Here is a 16,505-nt window from a genome sequence, read left to right as displayed (position 1 = left end):
CCTGTCCCCCTACTCCAGTTGCCAGCTGCCAGAATAAAGCAAACTCTCCTTTCTACCAACTTATCCTCTTGACTATTAACTATTGGCTTTTGAGTGGCAAGCAGTTTTGACAGCCAATAGACTTAATAGCATGGAACTGTACACTTAAAGAAGGTTGGAATAGCAAGTTTTATGTTATGTGTATTTTACCACCATTTTAAAAAATTGCTGCCCAATGATAAATAATAGAGCTGGCTTCATAGGCTTGCTGGGTGTAATAAACCCCAAGTGATTTAGTATAAATCACCATAGTCTTCCCAAGGAATCTGCAAATATTCAAGTCCCAGATGGAGAATCAGAAAACACAGAGATCCCACAGTATAGAGGAGACTGAATCCAGGGGTCCACATATCATAAACTCTACGTAAGTGCAATCTTTATTGTTTGAACACCACTCAACAAACACATCTAGAAACTCCAGACACTAATGCAGTCTCCCCCACACCACCTCTTCACACACACACACACACAAACACACACACACACACACACACACACAAACTGAGTTCTCATTTCCTTCTGCTTTCATCTATAAAATGGGTCTCTCTGCCCTCAGGCTGGAGCCGGACTGACCCTCTGCACTCTGGGGTTGCAGAGGTCTCTTTGGGAGGATGTGGACTCAGCACCCAGTCTGCCACAGAAGAGGGTGACCCAAGACTTACTGGATCCTTGGAGCAGAGCCTGGAGCACTGGGTCAGCCAGGGAGGCTGAGGTTAAGGCGTGCGGGCCTGGAGCGGAGACATCTCCAAGAACCGAAGCGAGGAGTCCTGAGCACACAAGACAGTCCTTACCCCTGGATTGTTGGGGTGGAGATGGGGCTGGGTGGGCGGGTAGCATCTGTGTGTTGTTATCAGCTCTTGACTCTTCTGTGGTTACCATCGGGGGAAGTTCTGAGAGGTTTTTTTTAAAAAATAATATTATTTTATGGTAAAATACGTATAACATAAACTTTACCATTTTAACTGTTTTTAAGTGTTCAGTTCAGTTGTGTTAAGTGCATTTCACATTTTGTGCAACCAAACGCTAAGACTGTTTTCATCTTGCGAGACTTCAACTCTGTACCCATTCAACAATTCCCCTTTCTCCTCCACCAGTTCATGTCAATCACCATTCTACTTTCTGTTTCTATCTGTTAATCTGACAACACTAAGTCCTTTATCTAAGTGGGATCATAAAATACTTGCCGTTTCCTGTCAGGCTTATTTCACGTAATAAAATGTCCACAAGTTTCCTTCATGTTGTAGCATGTGTTGGAATTTTCTTCCTTTTCGATGTTTAAGAATACTCTACTGTTTGTGTCTACCACATTGGCTTATCCATTTGTTGGTCAGTGGGCACCTGGGTTGCTTTCATGTTCTAGTTTTGTGAATAATGCTGCTATGAAAATGAGTGTACAAATACTTCTTCCAGAATGTGCTTTCAGTTCTTTTGGGTATAGCCTCAGAAGTAGAATAGCTGGATCATATGGTTCTAAGATTTTTATCTGTTCCTGATGGAGAAAACATTCACATACTGAGGAATGGGGAAGTCATTTTGGCTTATACATGGTTCAGCCTAAACTTTGTGTGAACTAAACCCTCACAGCTCATCTGCTTTAACCATTGAGGTAAAGAGTGTCTGTTTTGAAGATAAGGATGGGTAACTCCCTTCTCATGGCATCTATACTAACATCCCCTCCAAGATAAAATTCCCTTCCCAGGCACCAGAGAGCAGAGAGCTGCTGTCTAACTGTTTATGTACTAAGTCTGTTTCTCTTGAGACCTTGAAGGAGTACACCCTGCCGTGTTGATGTGTATTCTTTGTTTGGATGAGGTGTAAGATGATGCTGGAAACCATGCTTCAGCAGAGCATTTTCTCAGAGCTCTCTGAGAGGCTGCCTTTCCAACTATAGTCCTCAGTTTGGTTCAAATTAAACTTTTTTCTGTCCCTATTGATTGTTTCTGTGGGCACAAATTTATTTGATTATCAAGAACCCTGAAAAGTTGGGGCTATAAAACCAGGGACTGAACTCTCAATTTTCCTCACTCCCAGTTTTATTTACACTACTTGGCTTTCCACAGTCTGCATGTGACTTGAGATACTCAATTGTGGGGAACTCTTAAACCCAGCCTGGCACCAATCAGGAGTTTGTTGTTGTTGCATTCAGTTGCTAAGTGTGTCAGACTCTTTGCAACCCAATAGACTGCAGGGCATCAGGCTCCTCTGTCCTCCATTATCTCCCTGAGTTTGCTCAAATTCATGTTCATTGAGTCGGTGATGTTATCTAACCATCTCATCCTCTGTCGTCCCCTTCTCCTTTTGCCTTCAATCTGTTCCAGCATCAGGGTCTTTTCCAGTGAGTCAGTTCTTCTCATCAGGTGGCCAAAATATTGGAGCTTCAGCTTCAGCATAAGTCCTTCCAATAAGTATTCAGGGTTGATTTCCTTGAGGATGGACTGGTTTGATCTCATTGCAGTCCAAATGACTCTCAAGAGTCTTCTCCAGCACCACAATATGAAAGCATCAATTCTTTGGTGCTCAGCCTTCTTTATGGTCCAACTCTCACATTCGTACATGACTACTGGAAAAACCATAGCTCATAGATTAGACCTAGCTTTAAACTCTCCTTTTCCTTTTCAATTAGTTTCACGAATATTTTTTTTCCCCAAATGAATACTGTGCATTTCCCTCGATAACAACTGCTAAATAAAATTTTCTCTGTTTGGGAGCACATAAAATATTATATGTACACGTGACTCTTTTATCACATATCTCATCAAATATAGTTGAACGCTTTCTGTATTCCAGACACTATTTTGGCTGCTGGGAAGAAAACAGTATCAAAAGTGTGATGGGCTGAATGCATCTCCCTGCTCTCAAATTCATATGTTGAAGTCCTAATCCCCAGCAACCACCGAATGTGACTGTATTGGTCATTGGGCCTTAAAGAGGTAATTAAACTTAAATAAGGTCACTAGAGTGGGTCCTAACTCAGTGTGACTGATGTCTTCATAAGAAGAGGATTAGAATGCAAGGAGTATACACAGAAACCAAGAGGTGAGAGATTTAGCAAATACAAATACAAGATGCCTACATGTAGTGAATTTCATAGAAACAGAGAACATTTTAAAATGTACATTTAATACATATATCTTAGATAGATACATAGTTTATGCATGTTGATTATACATATCTTACTATGTACAGATACAATCACAAGTACAGCCATAACTTGGTTTTTTGTGCTTTCCAGATAATGGTTCTTTTCTTTCTTTCTTTCTTTCTTTTTTTTTTTTTTTACAAATTGAAGATTTGTGGCCACTGAAGTTAATATTTACCACATTTAAAAAAATATTTTAAAATCAAGGTACGTACATTATTTTTTTACAGAATGCTCTTGCACACTGAATAGAGTGTAGTATGACATAACTTTTACATGCACAGGGAAACTAAAAAAATTGTATATGACTCCGTTTAGTGCCAGTTCTTTTTATTGGGTTGTCTGGACTCAACCAGAAATATTTCTGAAGTATGCCTGTGTGGGTGATAGTATTTGATTAATGAGTGAAACTCCAGTTTGGGTCATATCACTTATTTTATTTTGTTGGTTGTGCTGTGCTGCTTGTGGGATCTTAGTTCACCCATAAGGGACAGAACCTGCAGTCCCTGCAGTGGAAGCACGGATCCCTAATGACCAGACCACCAGGGAATTCCCCATACCATTCAATAGTTATGAAAATGCACCATTTTATTTCCTGTAGAATTACCCACATTCTGGTTTCAGTTAATGGCACTTTCAGTTGAAATGTGAATCTATCTGTCCTGTCCACTATGAGTTAGTGGTTGATCTGGAGGCTTGACTACATTGTGATTCAATTTTTTTTCGAGTCTTGCCTATCACAGCACATGGAGTAGCACAGGATATCCGGTTGTCCCGGAAGTAAGGGAAGGATGATAATCAGGTGAGGTCAACCTCTTGCATCAAAGTTTTACCAACAGTTTCAGTCTCCGTTACTTGGATCCTACACCTTTAATTTCATCACGGCTCTCAATTTGGTGATTTTCCTACTTCTGTTCAACCTCCTCCATCTATTTTAAAACTATACTTACTATTTTTCTTATTTGGCTGCTCCAGGTCTCAGCTGTGGCGCCTGGGGTCCTTAATTGTGGAGTGAAGACTCTCCCTGTGGCAGTCAGGCTTCTCTCTAGCTGGGGTGGGCAGGCTCAGTCACCCCCTGGCATATGGGATCTTAGTTCCCTGACCAGAAATCAAACTCATGTCTTCTGTATTGGAGGGTGGATTCTTAACCACTGGACCACTGGGGAAGTCCCCTGTTCCATCTAGTTTTAATCCATCTAATAACTTGCTACTCAGTTTCTTTTTTTTAATTATTATTTTATTTATTTATTATTGGCTGTTCTGGGTCTTTGTGGCTGCGTGGGCTTTTCTGTAGTTGTGATGAGCAGGGGCTCCTCTCTAGTTGTGGTGCACAGGCTCCTCATTGCAGTGGTTTCTCTTGTTGCAGAGCATAGACTCCAGGGCATGCAGGCTTCAGGAGTTCGGGCTCCCAGGTTCTAGAGTGCAGGCTCAGTAGCTGTGGCCCATGGGCATAGTTGCCCCATGGCAAGTGGGATCTTGTGCCCCAAGGAGACACAACACAAGTGTCTCATGCATTGACGGGTGGATTCTTAACCACTGGACCACTGGCGAGGTCCAGTCTTCCATCTAGTTTTATATCATCTCATGAGTTTTCTACTCCATTTCTTTTTTAAAAAGTAATTTCATTTATTTGTTTATTTATGACTGTTCTGGGTCTAGGTTGATGAACAGGCTTTTCTGTAGCTGCAGTGCACAGGCTTCTCATTGTGGTGGTGTTTCTTGTTTCAGAGCTCAGGTTCTAGGGCATGCAGGCTTCAGTAGTTGCAACTCATGGGCAGTAGAGCACAGGCTCAGTAGTTGTGGCCCAGGGGCTTAGTTGCTCCATGGCATGTGGGATCTTGCCAGATCGGGGATCAAGCCTGTGTCTCCTGCATTGGCAGGCAGATTCTTTACCACTGTGCTGCCAGGGAAGCTTGCTATTCAGTTTCTTGACTTTCATCCCTCCTTCTCTCTATTTCAGTTGCTCAATCCCACAACCAATCCTCTACTTCATTATAACCGCTGTCTTCATTGTTCATAATCTCCATTTCAAGCATTCTGTCCTGCAACAGCTTAAACTTGTCTTTTCAGCTTCACTTCCTATTTTTCAGTTCCACTCAACATTTATCAACAAACCCTTGACCCACCTCTGTCAGTGCCGATTTTTTCCCCAGTTAAGAATTTTTCCTAATTAACTCTACTGTGCAGCTCTAAGAGTCTGAGACAGAAAAGTCAAGAAAAATGATTATTTTCACTATTGACACTATATCTCAATAACACCAGAGGAAAGGCATGAATGAGCATATCCCTTTGTCATTATGAAAGGATCCACTTTATCTGTTATCACTCTCTTCTCCTTAAGGTCAGCTTTGTACGATATTGATGCAGCCCTGCTAGCTTTCTCGTGTTACTGTTTGCACAATGTATCTGTTCTTTTCGTTTTACTTCCAATATATTTGTGTCCTAATATTTCAAGTGCAATACTGGACACATATAGTGTTACCTGAATTTCCTTCCCATATGGGAGTCCCTGGTGTTTTTACCGGAAAGAGGCAGGAGGGGGAGCTTCTTGCGTGCAGGTGAGTATTTTATTTCTTCTTCTGGTTGCTGCTTACATTGTAGTTTTTTGTGAAAATTCATCTTGCTGCACTTGACAAAATTTTTAAAAGTTTATTTAAAATTTATGCAAATTTACAGTCACTGTGTCCAAGAACAATAAAATACAGGGCTCTAAGTGCATCTGCCTTCACAGTCCATAGAGGCTCACGGTGCCCCTTGAAACAGAAGATCCTCCAGTGCATGGAGGGAGTCCATAGAGCATCTACTTCCTGTGGTTAAGATGGCTCAGCATCAGGGATGTTTTTGTCAAGTCTGGGAGGTGGAGGCTGGTGGCTGTTGATGATTTTTCCCTGCCAGGCTGTGTCGGATCCTGTATCCAAAGTATATGAGAAATCCTAGTAGAGAAATGAGACAATGAGAAGGGAATGTATGGCTTCTTCTCACTTACAAATGCAAAATGGGCTCCTATCATGGCATCTGACACAGTTTAGGGGAGAGGTGGTAGGAACAGGATTGGGTTCAGTCACCCAAGAGGCCTCTTTATCCCAGAAAGCCACTTACCAATGGCATTCCAGATGCCAAATTGGGTCCAAGTCCTCGGGGTCATCAGCATCATCAAGTAAACGTTCACAAAGATGCTCACCAGTGGGAGGACAGGCAGAGCAGGGACCTGTGGGCAGAGTCAGTTAATTTCTGAACACACCCCAGACGTCTGAAAGGGAGATCCTACCCTACATGGGTGGGAAGACTCCAGTCCTTTTCAGGCTGTGCATTCAGTGCCTAGGGAGATTGTGTATGTAAAGCACTGAGTGTGGATCAGGGAAGGGTCCCTTTGTTTTAGCAACTTACATTGTTTGGGCCAGCAAAGGATATTTAGACTTCAAAGCCTGCAGACTTCATTCATTCAAGGTGAAGAGTTTAGGCACATAAGGTCACCTACCTTGAAGTACTCAGGAGCTGGGTCCTTGGGCTGCCTCCAGATGATGACTGTGACCCCAGTGATGAGCAGCAGCAGCAGCACAGCCACTGTTGTGAGCCCGGGGTCTCCAGAGAACATCTGGCTGGGCCACTGGGCCAGGATCACACTCAGGATGGTCAGCAGGAGAACTGCAAGGGTCAAGGTGGAGGAGAACAGGCTGGACTCCAGAAGCCAAAGACGTCAGGACCTTGGGTCATCCCACCACCCCCAGGCTGCCCACCTCACAAAGGGCCATCGTATCTCCAAGACTCCTCAACTGACAAGATGCACAATCCCACCACCTCCTGTCAGTCTCAGAATATGACCAAAGAAAAATTCCACTGCTCACCAATCAGGGAGGTACATCCATAGACAATCTGACCAGATTTCAGAGTGGGGATGGTGCTGGTAGGGAACCACAGAGTCTTCAGAATCCTTGAGGGTCTTGCTTCAGGTACAGGTTCTGAAGGACTTGCTTCATGTTTTGAAATATCAATTTCCTCCTTCTTGCTTAAAGTCTGTTCTGGTTGGTACCTGAATTAGAGATATTAAGGCAGTGTTAATAGCAGCCCCTACTCATCCAACATTAGGCAGCCTGTTCCACCTCTCTCTTGCCTTAAGCATAGAAGGATATTTAGAAGGTGGCATGAAGACAGATCTAGAAGAAGACATTTAAAAGGTGTTTTCAATGTTGGAGGTCTGGGTTTGATTCCTGGGTTGGGAAGACCCCTGGAGAAGGGAAAAGCTCTCCAGTATTCTGGCCTGGAGAATTCCATGGGCTGTATAGTCCTCGGGGTCGCAAAAAGTCAGACACGACTGAGTGACTTTCATTCACTTTGATTTATGAAGGCAGAAGATGATGACCTCCCCATCAATCCCCATGAGTCCAAGACCCCAGTCAAGGTGCAGTGGAGTCTCACCTGAGGACAAGCACAGAGAAAGACACCAGGGAGTAAACAAGCAGATTCCCAATTGACATGAGGTCCACAAGGTCACTGAACTTGAAGAGCAATGCCAAGAGCCCTAGAATGAAGGCAAAACAAGATGGTGGAGGGAGGGAGAAACTGGAGGAAATACTCAAGCTAAGGAAGTTGATCAAAGAAGGAGTGGGTTTTGTTATCCACCTGCAATATTTCCAGAAGTCATGATGGCCATGATGGGGGTTCTCGTATGAGCAAAGACAATGGCAAGTCCCCGGAAAAGGAGTCCATCATGTGCCATATCCCTGATCACCTGGGGTATGGGGAAGAAGATGCTCTGGAGCCTGGAAGGGAAAATAGGAACATGAGGACAGACTGGGGCATCTGCTCCCTGGTCTACAAGGTGTAAGGTTTCTTTATCTCTTGTCTCTCAATCTCAAAATACTGGCAACCTGAGCATCTGACCGTAGACAGGGAGAAAACCATGATACTGACCTGGATGTAAGAGCACAGAGGGTGGTAACAGCCACAACATATCTGGCAACGTCCCAGCCAATGTAGAGAAAAGCCTGCGGCAAGGGGCTCTCAGGGTGAATCAGGTAGTAGGGCACCATGAGGGTGAGTGCGGCTGAGACTCCAGAGTACACCAGAAAGCAGATGAAGATCGTGATCAAGATGCTCCAGGGGATGGAACGACGAGGGTTTAGGGCTTCTTCCTCTGCAACAGTGATGGAGGTACCATGTCAGGAAAGCATACTGGGGTGAAAGCACAAAATCCCTCTCCTTCTTGTACCATGAAAATAAGCCTAACCTTCTACCCACCCCTGTGCCCAAGGGGAAGCCCAATCTGTCCCAAACCCCTGATGGGACACACAATGACCATGTTACCTTTAGTGACAATGGCATCAAAACCAACAAGTGCATAGAAACATATCGCTGCTCCCCGGAGAATTCCATCAAGGCCAAATGGCACAAATCCTCCAAAACCCAGAGGACCCAAGCTATGGTGAGAGAAGGAACGAGGAAGAACATGGGTGAGGTGTGTTCAGCCATTTCTACTGGAATCCTCAGTTAATACCACAAGTCCTGGGCTCCAGACTCCCAACATTTGGATCCATCAGCCCTGGTCTCTTAGTCCCAACTTTGCACCCTTCAGCCCATGCATTATTAAGGTCAAGGGTACCACCCTAACCTAGAAATGCCACCCGATCCAGGTGTGATGGATGTGTAGTTCTGTTCTGTGAGCTTCCAGTTGTGCAGGTCTCCCTTGAAGAAGCCAGAGAGGATGATGAAAATGAGAACCAAGACGTTGATGCCTGTGAACACTCTGGTAACCAGAAGTGACTCACGAGCTCCCAGAACAAGTGCCCCTGTGGGGAAAATGGAATATGAGATGTCCAAAATAACAAAATCCATAGAGACAGAAAACAGACCGGTGTTTACCAGGGGCTGGGGGTTGTGGGATTGGGACACATGGATGGACAGTGACTGCTCAGTGGGTGCAGGGTCTCCTTTGTTGTGATGGACACGTTTGGAACTACGTGGAGGTGATGGTTGTACAATGTTTTGAATGTGCTTAGTTCCACGGTATTGTATACTTTCAGAAGGTTAATTTTTTTTTTTATTGTGGCAACCATCTCATAATATATACACCTAACACCTTAAACTTATACAATGTTGCATGTCAATTACATCTCAATAAAACTGAAGAAAGATACTAAAATGGTTAATTTTGTGCTATGTGAATTATTTCCCAATTAAAAACACATCTTTGGTCTCAATACAGAGGAAGAAACACATCAAAGTGAATGATTCTCAATGGGGGTTGATTTTGTGCCCTAGGGATGTTTGCCAATGTCAGGAGACATTCTGATTGTCATTGTCACTACTTGGGAGGTAGGCATAGTGTCTAGATAGGCATGGTATCTAGTGAGGAAAGTTCAGGAATGCTATATATCTGGCAATGATAAAATTAAGAAAATACAACAATGTGAAGAGCCTACTCATTGGAAAAGACTCTGAAGCTGGGAAAGATTGAGGGCAAAAGGAGAAGAGGGCAACAGAGGATGAGATGGTTGGATGGCATCACTGACTCAATGGACATGAGTTTGAGTAAACTTTGGGAGATAGTGAAGGACAGGGAAGCCTGTAGTCCATGGAATCATAAAGAGTTGGACCTGACTTATAAATTGACAAAAACAACAATAATGGACAGGACAGCCCCCAATACTGAAGGCTGTTCCAGTCTAGAAGGTCAGTAGTGCCAAGAGTGGGAAACAACAGACTATGTCTTGCCTTCCTGTCTCTCATACCCCAGACCCTTCTTGGTGGATGGATTATGCATATGTGCTCAGTTGCTCAGTTGTGTTCAACCCTTTGCAACCCCATGGACTGCAGTCCAGCAGGCTTCTCTGTCCATGGATTTTACCAGCAAGAATACTGGAGTGGATTGCCATTTCCTCCTCCAGGGGATCCTCCTGACCAGGGGTTGAAACTACATCACCTATATTGGCAAGTAGGTTCTTTAGCACTGAGCCACCAAGGAAGCCATAACCCAGACCTTTATTCCAAGTCCTAATCTAGCATATTAAAAAGCAGAGACATTACTTTGCCAACAAAGGTCCGTCTAGTCAAGGCTATGGTTTTTCCAGTGGTCATGTATGGATGTGAGAATTGGACTGTGAATAAAGCTGAGCGCCGAAGAATTGATGCTTTTGAACTGTGGTGTTGGAGAAGACTCTTGAGAGTCCCTTGGACTGCAGAAGACATCCAACCAGTCCATTGTAAAGGAGATCAGTCCTGGGTGTTCATTGGAAGGACTGATGCTGAAGCTGAAACTCCAATACTTTGGTCACCTCATGTGAAGAGTTGACTCATTGGAAAAGACTCTGATGCTGGGAGGGATTGGGGGCAGGAGGAGAAGGGGACGACAGAGGATGAGATGGCTGGATGGCATCACCGACTCATTGGACATGGGTTTGGGTGGACTCCGGGAGTTGGTGATGGACAGGGAGGCCTGGTGTGCAGCGATTCATGGGGTCGCAAAGAGTCAGACACGACTGAGTGGCTGAACTGAACTGAATCCCCCACGATTCCGCCACTCCAAGCCTTTCAGCTCCTCCACCACACCCCTCTCTTCCCATCCTAATTCTGACCCCTGTCTCACCTGTGAGCAGCAGCACCACGGCCAGGGCAATAAAGTCTGGGTACCGGGCCAGGTAGTCAGGCATGTACTGAGAGAAGGCTCTCTGTAATGCCTGAGAGATGTGGTTCCCGATCAGGCCATCAAAGGTGTAGCTCCAGGCCTTGGACACACTTGCAGTAGCTGCAGCAGGAGGAGAAACATTCATTGACAAACATGAATTAAATCCTCTTTGCACCATGGGATGTATTTGGGGAGGAAAATTACAAAATGTCAAATGTCAAACAATTTCTTTTCATGAAGTGGGGAGGGTCGCCCAGATGATTCACAAAATAGGTCAATTATTAATTCTTTTAGTGGGAGATCAATGTTATGCAAGAAAACAGGGAAGAGGGAACAAGAGGTCTGGGAGATAAGGATTAAAATTTTAAATCCAGTACTAATGGAAACTCCATGAAGGCAAAAGCAGAGCAGAGATTTCAGTATGGTGAGGGGATGAGCCTGTGGGCCATGCCTCCCTCTCACCCACTCCCCATGGTTCCCTTTCCTCTGGGTTCTTGGTCCATCATTTAAGGAAGGCAGGGGAGAGCTGAGTAGAATGAAGCTGTGGAGTTTTCCTGACACTATTACTCTCCTTGCCTCACAAAGTGGATGACAAAATGCTCATGAATGACTGAAGACCAAATCCCACACCTAGTTTCCCGATCTTCAACCCCACACCCTCTTCATCCATCATCTCACCAAAGACATAGGACTGTATGAGGTTCCAGCCAGCGATGAAAGCCCACAGTTCTCCCAAGCTGATGTAGCTATAATGATATGCAGAACTGGTCCACTTTATCCGTGTCCCAAACTCAGCATAGCAGAGCCCAGACAACACAGAAGACAGGGCGGCCACCAAGAAGGAGACAATGATCGCTGGTCCAGCGACGAACAGGGCCACCTCTCCAACCACAATGTACACGCCAACCCCCAGGGTGCTGCCCACACCCAAGACCACCAGGTGGAAGATGTTCAGATGACGAGACAGAAAAATCACAGGCTCTTTCCTGGGCTTCAGTGGCTGCCTGCGGATCAGCTTCTGACCACACTGACGGGGATCCTGACACCGCATCCTAGATGGAGTTGAGGAGCTGTGATCTGCTGAGAAAGGAAGACACCAAGCCATGAAGAATGTCCATTGGCCCTTGGCCCCGGGAGTCCAATTCCATGGAGCAATGGAGTGATGGGGGGCAGATGGTGAAAGGACATTTGGGGTAAGTTCTCCGTTTCTGAGCGTTGGTTTCTTCAAACATAAAGAAGCCTTTTAACATGTTTCAAAGTTACTGGAAGGGACTTCCCTGGTGGCACAGTGTTTAAGAATCTACCTGCCAACGCAGGGGACATGGGTTCAATCCCTGGCCCAGGAAGATTCCACATGCGGAGGGGCAACTAAACCGGGACACCACGACTACTGAGCCTGTGCTCTGGACCCTGTGAGCCTCAACTACTGAGCCTCTGTGCCTTGAGCCCATCCTCTGCAACAGGAGAAGTCACCACAATGAGAAGCCTGCGCGCACCAAAACTAGAGAGCAGTTCTGCTCGCCACAATTAGAGAAAGCCTACACGCAGCAACAAGGGTGCCACACAGTCACTAATTTTTAATTACTTTTTAAAAGTTAGTGGAAAGGTGGAGTGGATTGCATCTACCCCAAATTGTGCCCCTTTGGAATATGGATAGTTTTGAGCTGAAGGCAATGAAGACCCAGCAGACCCAAACTCCTTGCCACTCCCCTTAACTGCTCAACATAACGTAGTTTAGAGGCCTATGCCTAGAGGAGAGCTATTACCAGAGATACATTTTTATCTCAGAAAGACTTGCCTGCATGGAATAGCAAACATTTGTTCACCAAGTGTTGGTTCTTCCCTTCTTTCCTGTGGGTTCTCTTCCTCTTGTTTGAAGCCCTGGGTTCCTGCCTATACTTCTTCCTTCACTCAGTGGAGTGTATAAGTCTCAACTGCCTGACTGTCTTTGTGCCTTAGAGTTTTTATTGGGTTCCAATACATAGCAAATTAAACTTGTTCATCTGACTTATGTCAACTTGATTATTACACTGGGCAAAGAGCCTGGAAAGAAAAGGTTTCTGCCCCACAGAAGCAAAAGCCACCAACACAGAACTTGGCTCAGTAGATGCTTACTTGGTATGATTTGAATGGAGGAAGATAGTGATTTTTGTATTGAATTCAACCAGCTCTCCTGGTTCAAATCCACCTATAGTACTACTTGCTAGCTTATGGGCTCCCCTGGTAGCTCAGCTGATAAAGAATCTGCCTGCAATGCAGGAGATCCCAGTTCAACTCCTGGGTCAGGAAGATCCCCTGGCAGAGGGATAGGCTACCCACTCCAGTATTCTTGGTCTTCTCTAGTGGCTCAGACAGTAAAGAATTTGCCTGCAGTGCGGGAGACCTGGGTTTAATCCCTGGGTTGGGAAGATCCCCTGGAGGATGAAATGGCAACCCACTCCAATATTCTGGCCTGAAGAATCCCCATGGACAGAGTAGCCTGGCAGGCTACAGTGCATGGGGTTGCAAAGAGCTGGAGACGACTGAGTGACTAAGCACACACACACACACATTAGCTCGTCTGATTTAATATAACTCACCACAGTCTTCCCAAGGAAACTGCGAATGTTCAAGTCCCTGATGAAGGACCAGAAAACACAGAGATCCCACAGTATAGAGGAGACTGAATCCAGGGGTCCACATATCATAAACTGTATGTGAGTGTAATGTTTATTGTTTGAACACCACTCAACAAACACATCTGGAGACTCCAGACACTAATACAATCTCCCCCACACCACCTCTTCACACACACACACACACACACACACACACACACAAACTGAGTTCTCATTTCCTTCTGCTTTCATCCAGAAAACTGGTCTCTCCACCCTCAGGCTGAAGCCAGGCTGACTCCCCTGCACTCTGGGATTGCAGGGGTCTCTTTGGGAGGATGTGAACTCAGCGCACAGTCTCCTACAGAAGAGGCTGACCCGAGACTTACTGGATCCTTGGAGCAGAGCCTGGAGCACTGGGTCAGTCAGGGAGGCTGAGGGTAAGTCATGCAGGGCTGGAGCTGAGACATTTCCAAGAACCGAATCGGGGAGTCCTGAGCACAGAAGACAGTCCTCACCTCTGGGTTGTTGGGGTGGGGGTGGGCCGGGCAGGCGGGGAGCAGTGTTGCTATCAGCTCTTGACACTTATGTGGTTACCCTCAGGAGGAGGTTCTGAGAGGTCTTTTTTTATTGTGGCAAAATACCTATAACATAAAATTGACCATTTTAACCATTTTTAAGTGTCTAGTCGTGTTAAATATATTTGCATTTTGTGTCGTGTTAAGTACATTCGCATTTGGTGCAACCAAACTCCAGGGCTCTTGCAAAAGTTCAACTCTATTCCCATTCAACAACAATTTCCCCTTTCTCCTTTCCCAATTCCTGGCAATTACCTTCCTCCTCTCTGTGTCTATGAACAGACACTCCAGATACTTCATTTAAGTTGAATCAGAATATTTGTCATTTCCTGTCAGGTTAATTTAGCTTAGTAAAATGTCCACCAAGTTTTTTCATGTTGTAGCATGTGTTGGAATTCCCTCCCTTTTTAATGATAAATAACACTCTATTATTTGTACCTACCACACTGTCTTATTCATATGTTGGTCAGTGGGCACTTAGGTCGCTTTCATGTTTTGGTTTTGTGAATAATGCTGCTATGAAAATGAGTGTTCAAATATCTCTTCTAGAGTGTGCTTTCAATTCTTTTGGTATAGCCTTGGAAGTAGAGTGAGCTTCCCTGGTGCTCAAACAGTAAAGAATCTGCCTGCAATGTGGGAATACCCAGGTTCGATCCCAGGGTCAGGAAGATCCCCCAGAGAAGGGAATGGCTACCTTCTCTAGTATTCTTGCCTGGAGAATTCCAGGGACAGAGGAGCCTGGTGGGCTATAGTCTATGGGGTTGCAAAGAGTCAGACACGAGTGAGTGACTAACACTTTCTCTTTCAGAAGAAGAATGGCTGGATCATATAGATTTTTGTCTGCTTGAATATGGAGAAATATTCACATACTGAAGTATGAAGTCCTTTTTTCTTATAGTTCATCTTGAACTGTGTGTGAGCTAAGACAGCCTGTCCAGCTCTCACAGCTCATCTGCTTTAACCATTGCGGTAAAAAGAGTCTGTTTGAAAGATAAGAATGAGTAACTCCCTTTTCATGGCATCCATGTTAACACTCCCTCCAAGATAAGGTTCCCTTCCCAGACACCAGGGTCCTGCTGTCTCGCTGTCTATGTACCAAGTTTGTCTCTCTTGAAATCTTGAAGGAATTCACCCTGTCATGCTGATGCTTGAGCTTTGTTTGGATGAGGTGTAAAAGGATGCTGGAAACCATGATTCAGCAGAGCAGTTCCTCAGAGCTCTCTGAGAGGCTGCCTTCCCAACTATAGCCCTCAGTTTGGTTCAAATTAAATTTTTTTTCTATCCCTATGGTAGGTTCTTTATTGATTGCTTCTGTGGACACAGATTCTTTTGATCATTAAGAACCCTGAAAAGGAGGGGCTGTAAAACCGGGGACCCAACTCTCAATCCTCCTCCCTCCCAGTTTTATTTACACGACTTCGCCTTGCACAATCTGCTTGTGACCTGAGACACTCAATTGTGGGGAATCCTTAAGCCCAGCTCAGCACCAATTAGGAGTTGTTGTTACATTCATTCATGAAGTCGTATCCAACTCTTTGCAACTCCATGGACTGCAGCATGCCAGGCATCCCTGTCCTTCACTGTCTCCTGGAGTTTGCTCAAAATCCTGTCCATTGAGTTGGTGATGCTGCCTAACCATTTCATCCTCTGCCACCCCTTCCTACTCCTGCCCCCAATCTTTCCCAGCATCAGGGTCTTTTCCAATGAGTCAGTTCTTCGCATCGGGTGGCCAAAGTATTGTAGCTTCAGCTTCAGCATCAGCCCTTCCAATGAATATTCCAATGAATGATTTTCTTTAGGATTGACTGGCTTGAATTTCTTGCTGTCCAAGGGTCTCTCAAGAGTCTTCTCCAGCAACACAGTTCAAAATCACCAAAGTTCAATTCTTTGGTGCTCAGCCTTCTTTATGGTCCAGGTCTCACATTCACACATGACTACCAGAAAAACCAAAACTCATAGATTAGACATAGCTTTAAACTCTTATTTTCCATTTCAATTAGCTTCACAAAATATTTTTTTTCAAGTGAATACTGTTCATTCCCCTTGATATCATCTGAAAAATAAAATTTCTCTGTTTTGGGGCACATAAAATATTACATGTACATGTGATTCTTTTATTAGATATCTCATCAAATATAATTGAACATTTTCTGCATTTCAGACACTGTTTCAGCTGCTGGGGAGAAAATGGTGGTCAAAAGTGTTGTGAGTTGAATGCATTTCCTTTTTCTCAAATTCCTCTGTTGAAACCCTAACCCCCAGGACCACAGAATGTGACTGTATTTGGTGAGAGGGCCTTAAAGAGGTAACTAAATTTAAATGAAGTCATTAGAGTTGGCCCTAACCCAATATGACTGATATCCTCATAAGAAGAGGTGATTAGAACACAGCATACAAAGAGACAAAGAGGCAGAGAGATTTAGCAAATAAAAATACAAGACACCTAAATGCAGTGAATTTCATAGAAACCGTGAACATTTAAAAATATATTTTAATACATATATCTTATATAGATACATATTTTATGCATTTAA

At 44.5% G+C, this 16,505-nt stretch overlaps 1 protein-coding gene across 1 annotated transcript; it reads right to left on the bottom strand.

The window, feature by feature from the left end:
* Positions 1-4,611: 4,611 nt before the first annotated feature.
* LOC102410997 (cationic amino acid transporter 3-like) lies at positions 4,612-13,059 on the bottom strand. Its single transcript, XM_025269598.3, has 11 exons — positions 11,478-13,059; positions 10,761-10,919; positions 8,787-8,964; positions 8,483-8,595; positions 8,090-8,312; positions 7,799-7,938; positions 7,595-7,697; positions 7,024-7,208; positions 6,657-6,823; positions 6,278-6,386; positions 4,612-6,111 (listed from the first exon to the last, which is right to left on the bottom strand). The coding sequence occupies exons 1-11, from the start codon at positions 11,902-11,904 to the stop codon at positions 6,023-6,025; spliced, it is 1,893 nt and encodes a 630-aa protein (XP_025125383.3). The 5' UTR covers positions 11,905-13,059; the 3' UTR covers positions 4,612-6,022.
* Positions 13,060-16,505: the final 3,446 nt, after the last annotated feature.

This window comes from Bubalus bubalis, chromosome 18, assembly GCF_019923935.1.
Source record: "Bubalus bubalis isolate 160015118507 breed Murrah chromosome 18, NDDB_SH_1, whole genome shotgun sequence".
NCBI classification, from domain to species: Eukaryota; Metazoa; Chordata; class Mammalia; order Artiodactyla; family Bovidae; genus Bubalus; species Bubalus bubalis.
Note: the sequence above shows the minus strand (reverse complement) of the source record. Positions and strands in the feature narration are given on the sequence as shown.

Bases quoted from the DNA above. Each gene is read 5' to 3' on its own strand.
- LOC102410997 (XM_025269598.3), bottom strand. From the start codon at position 11,904: ATGGCTTGGTGTCTTCCTTTCTCAGCAGATCACAGCTCCTCAACTCCA. The intron at 10,920-11,477 runs GTGAGATGATGG...CTCCTGCTGCAG, and splicing joins CATACAGTCCTATGTCTTTG to CTACTGCAAGTGTGTCCAAG. The intron at 7,939-8,089 runs GTCAGTATCATG...TTTCCCTTCCAG, and splicing joins CTCTGTGCTCTTACATCCAG to GCTCCAGAGCATCTTCTTCC.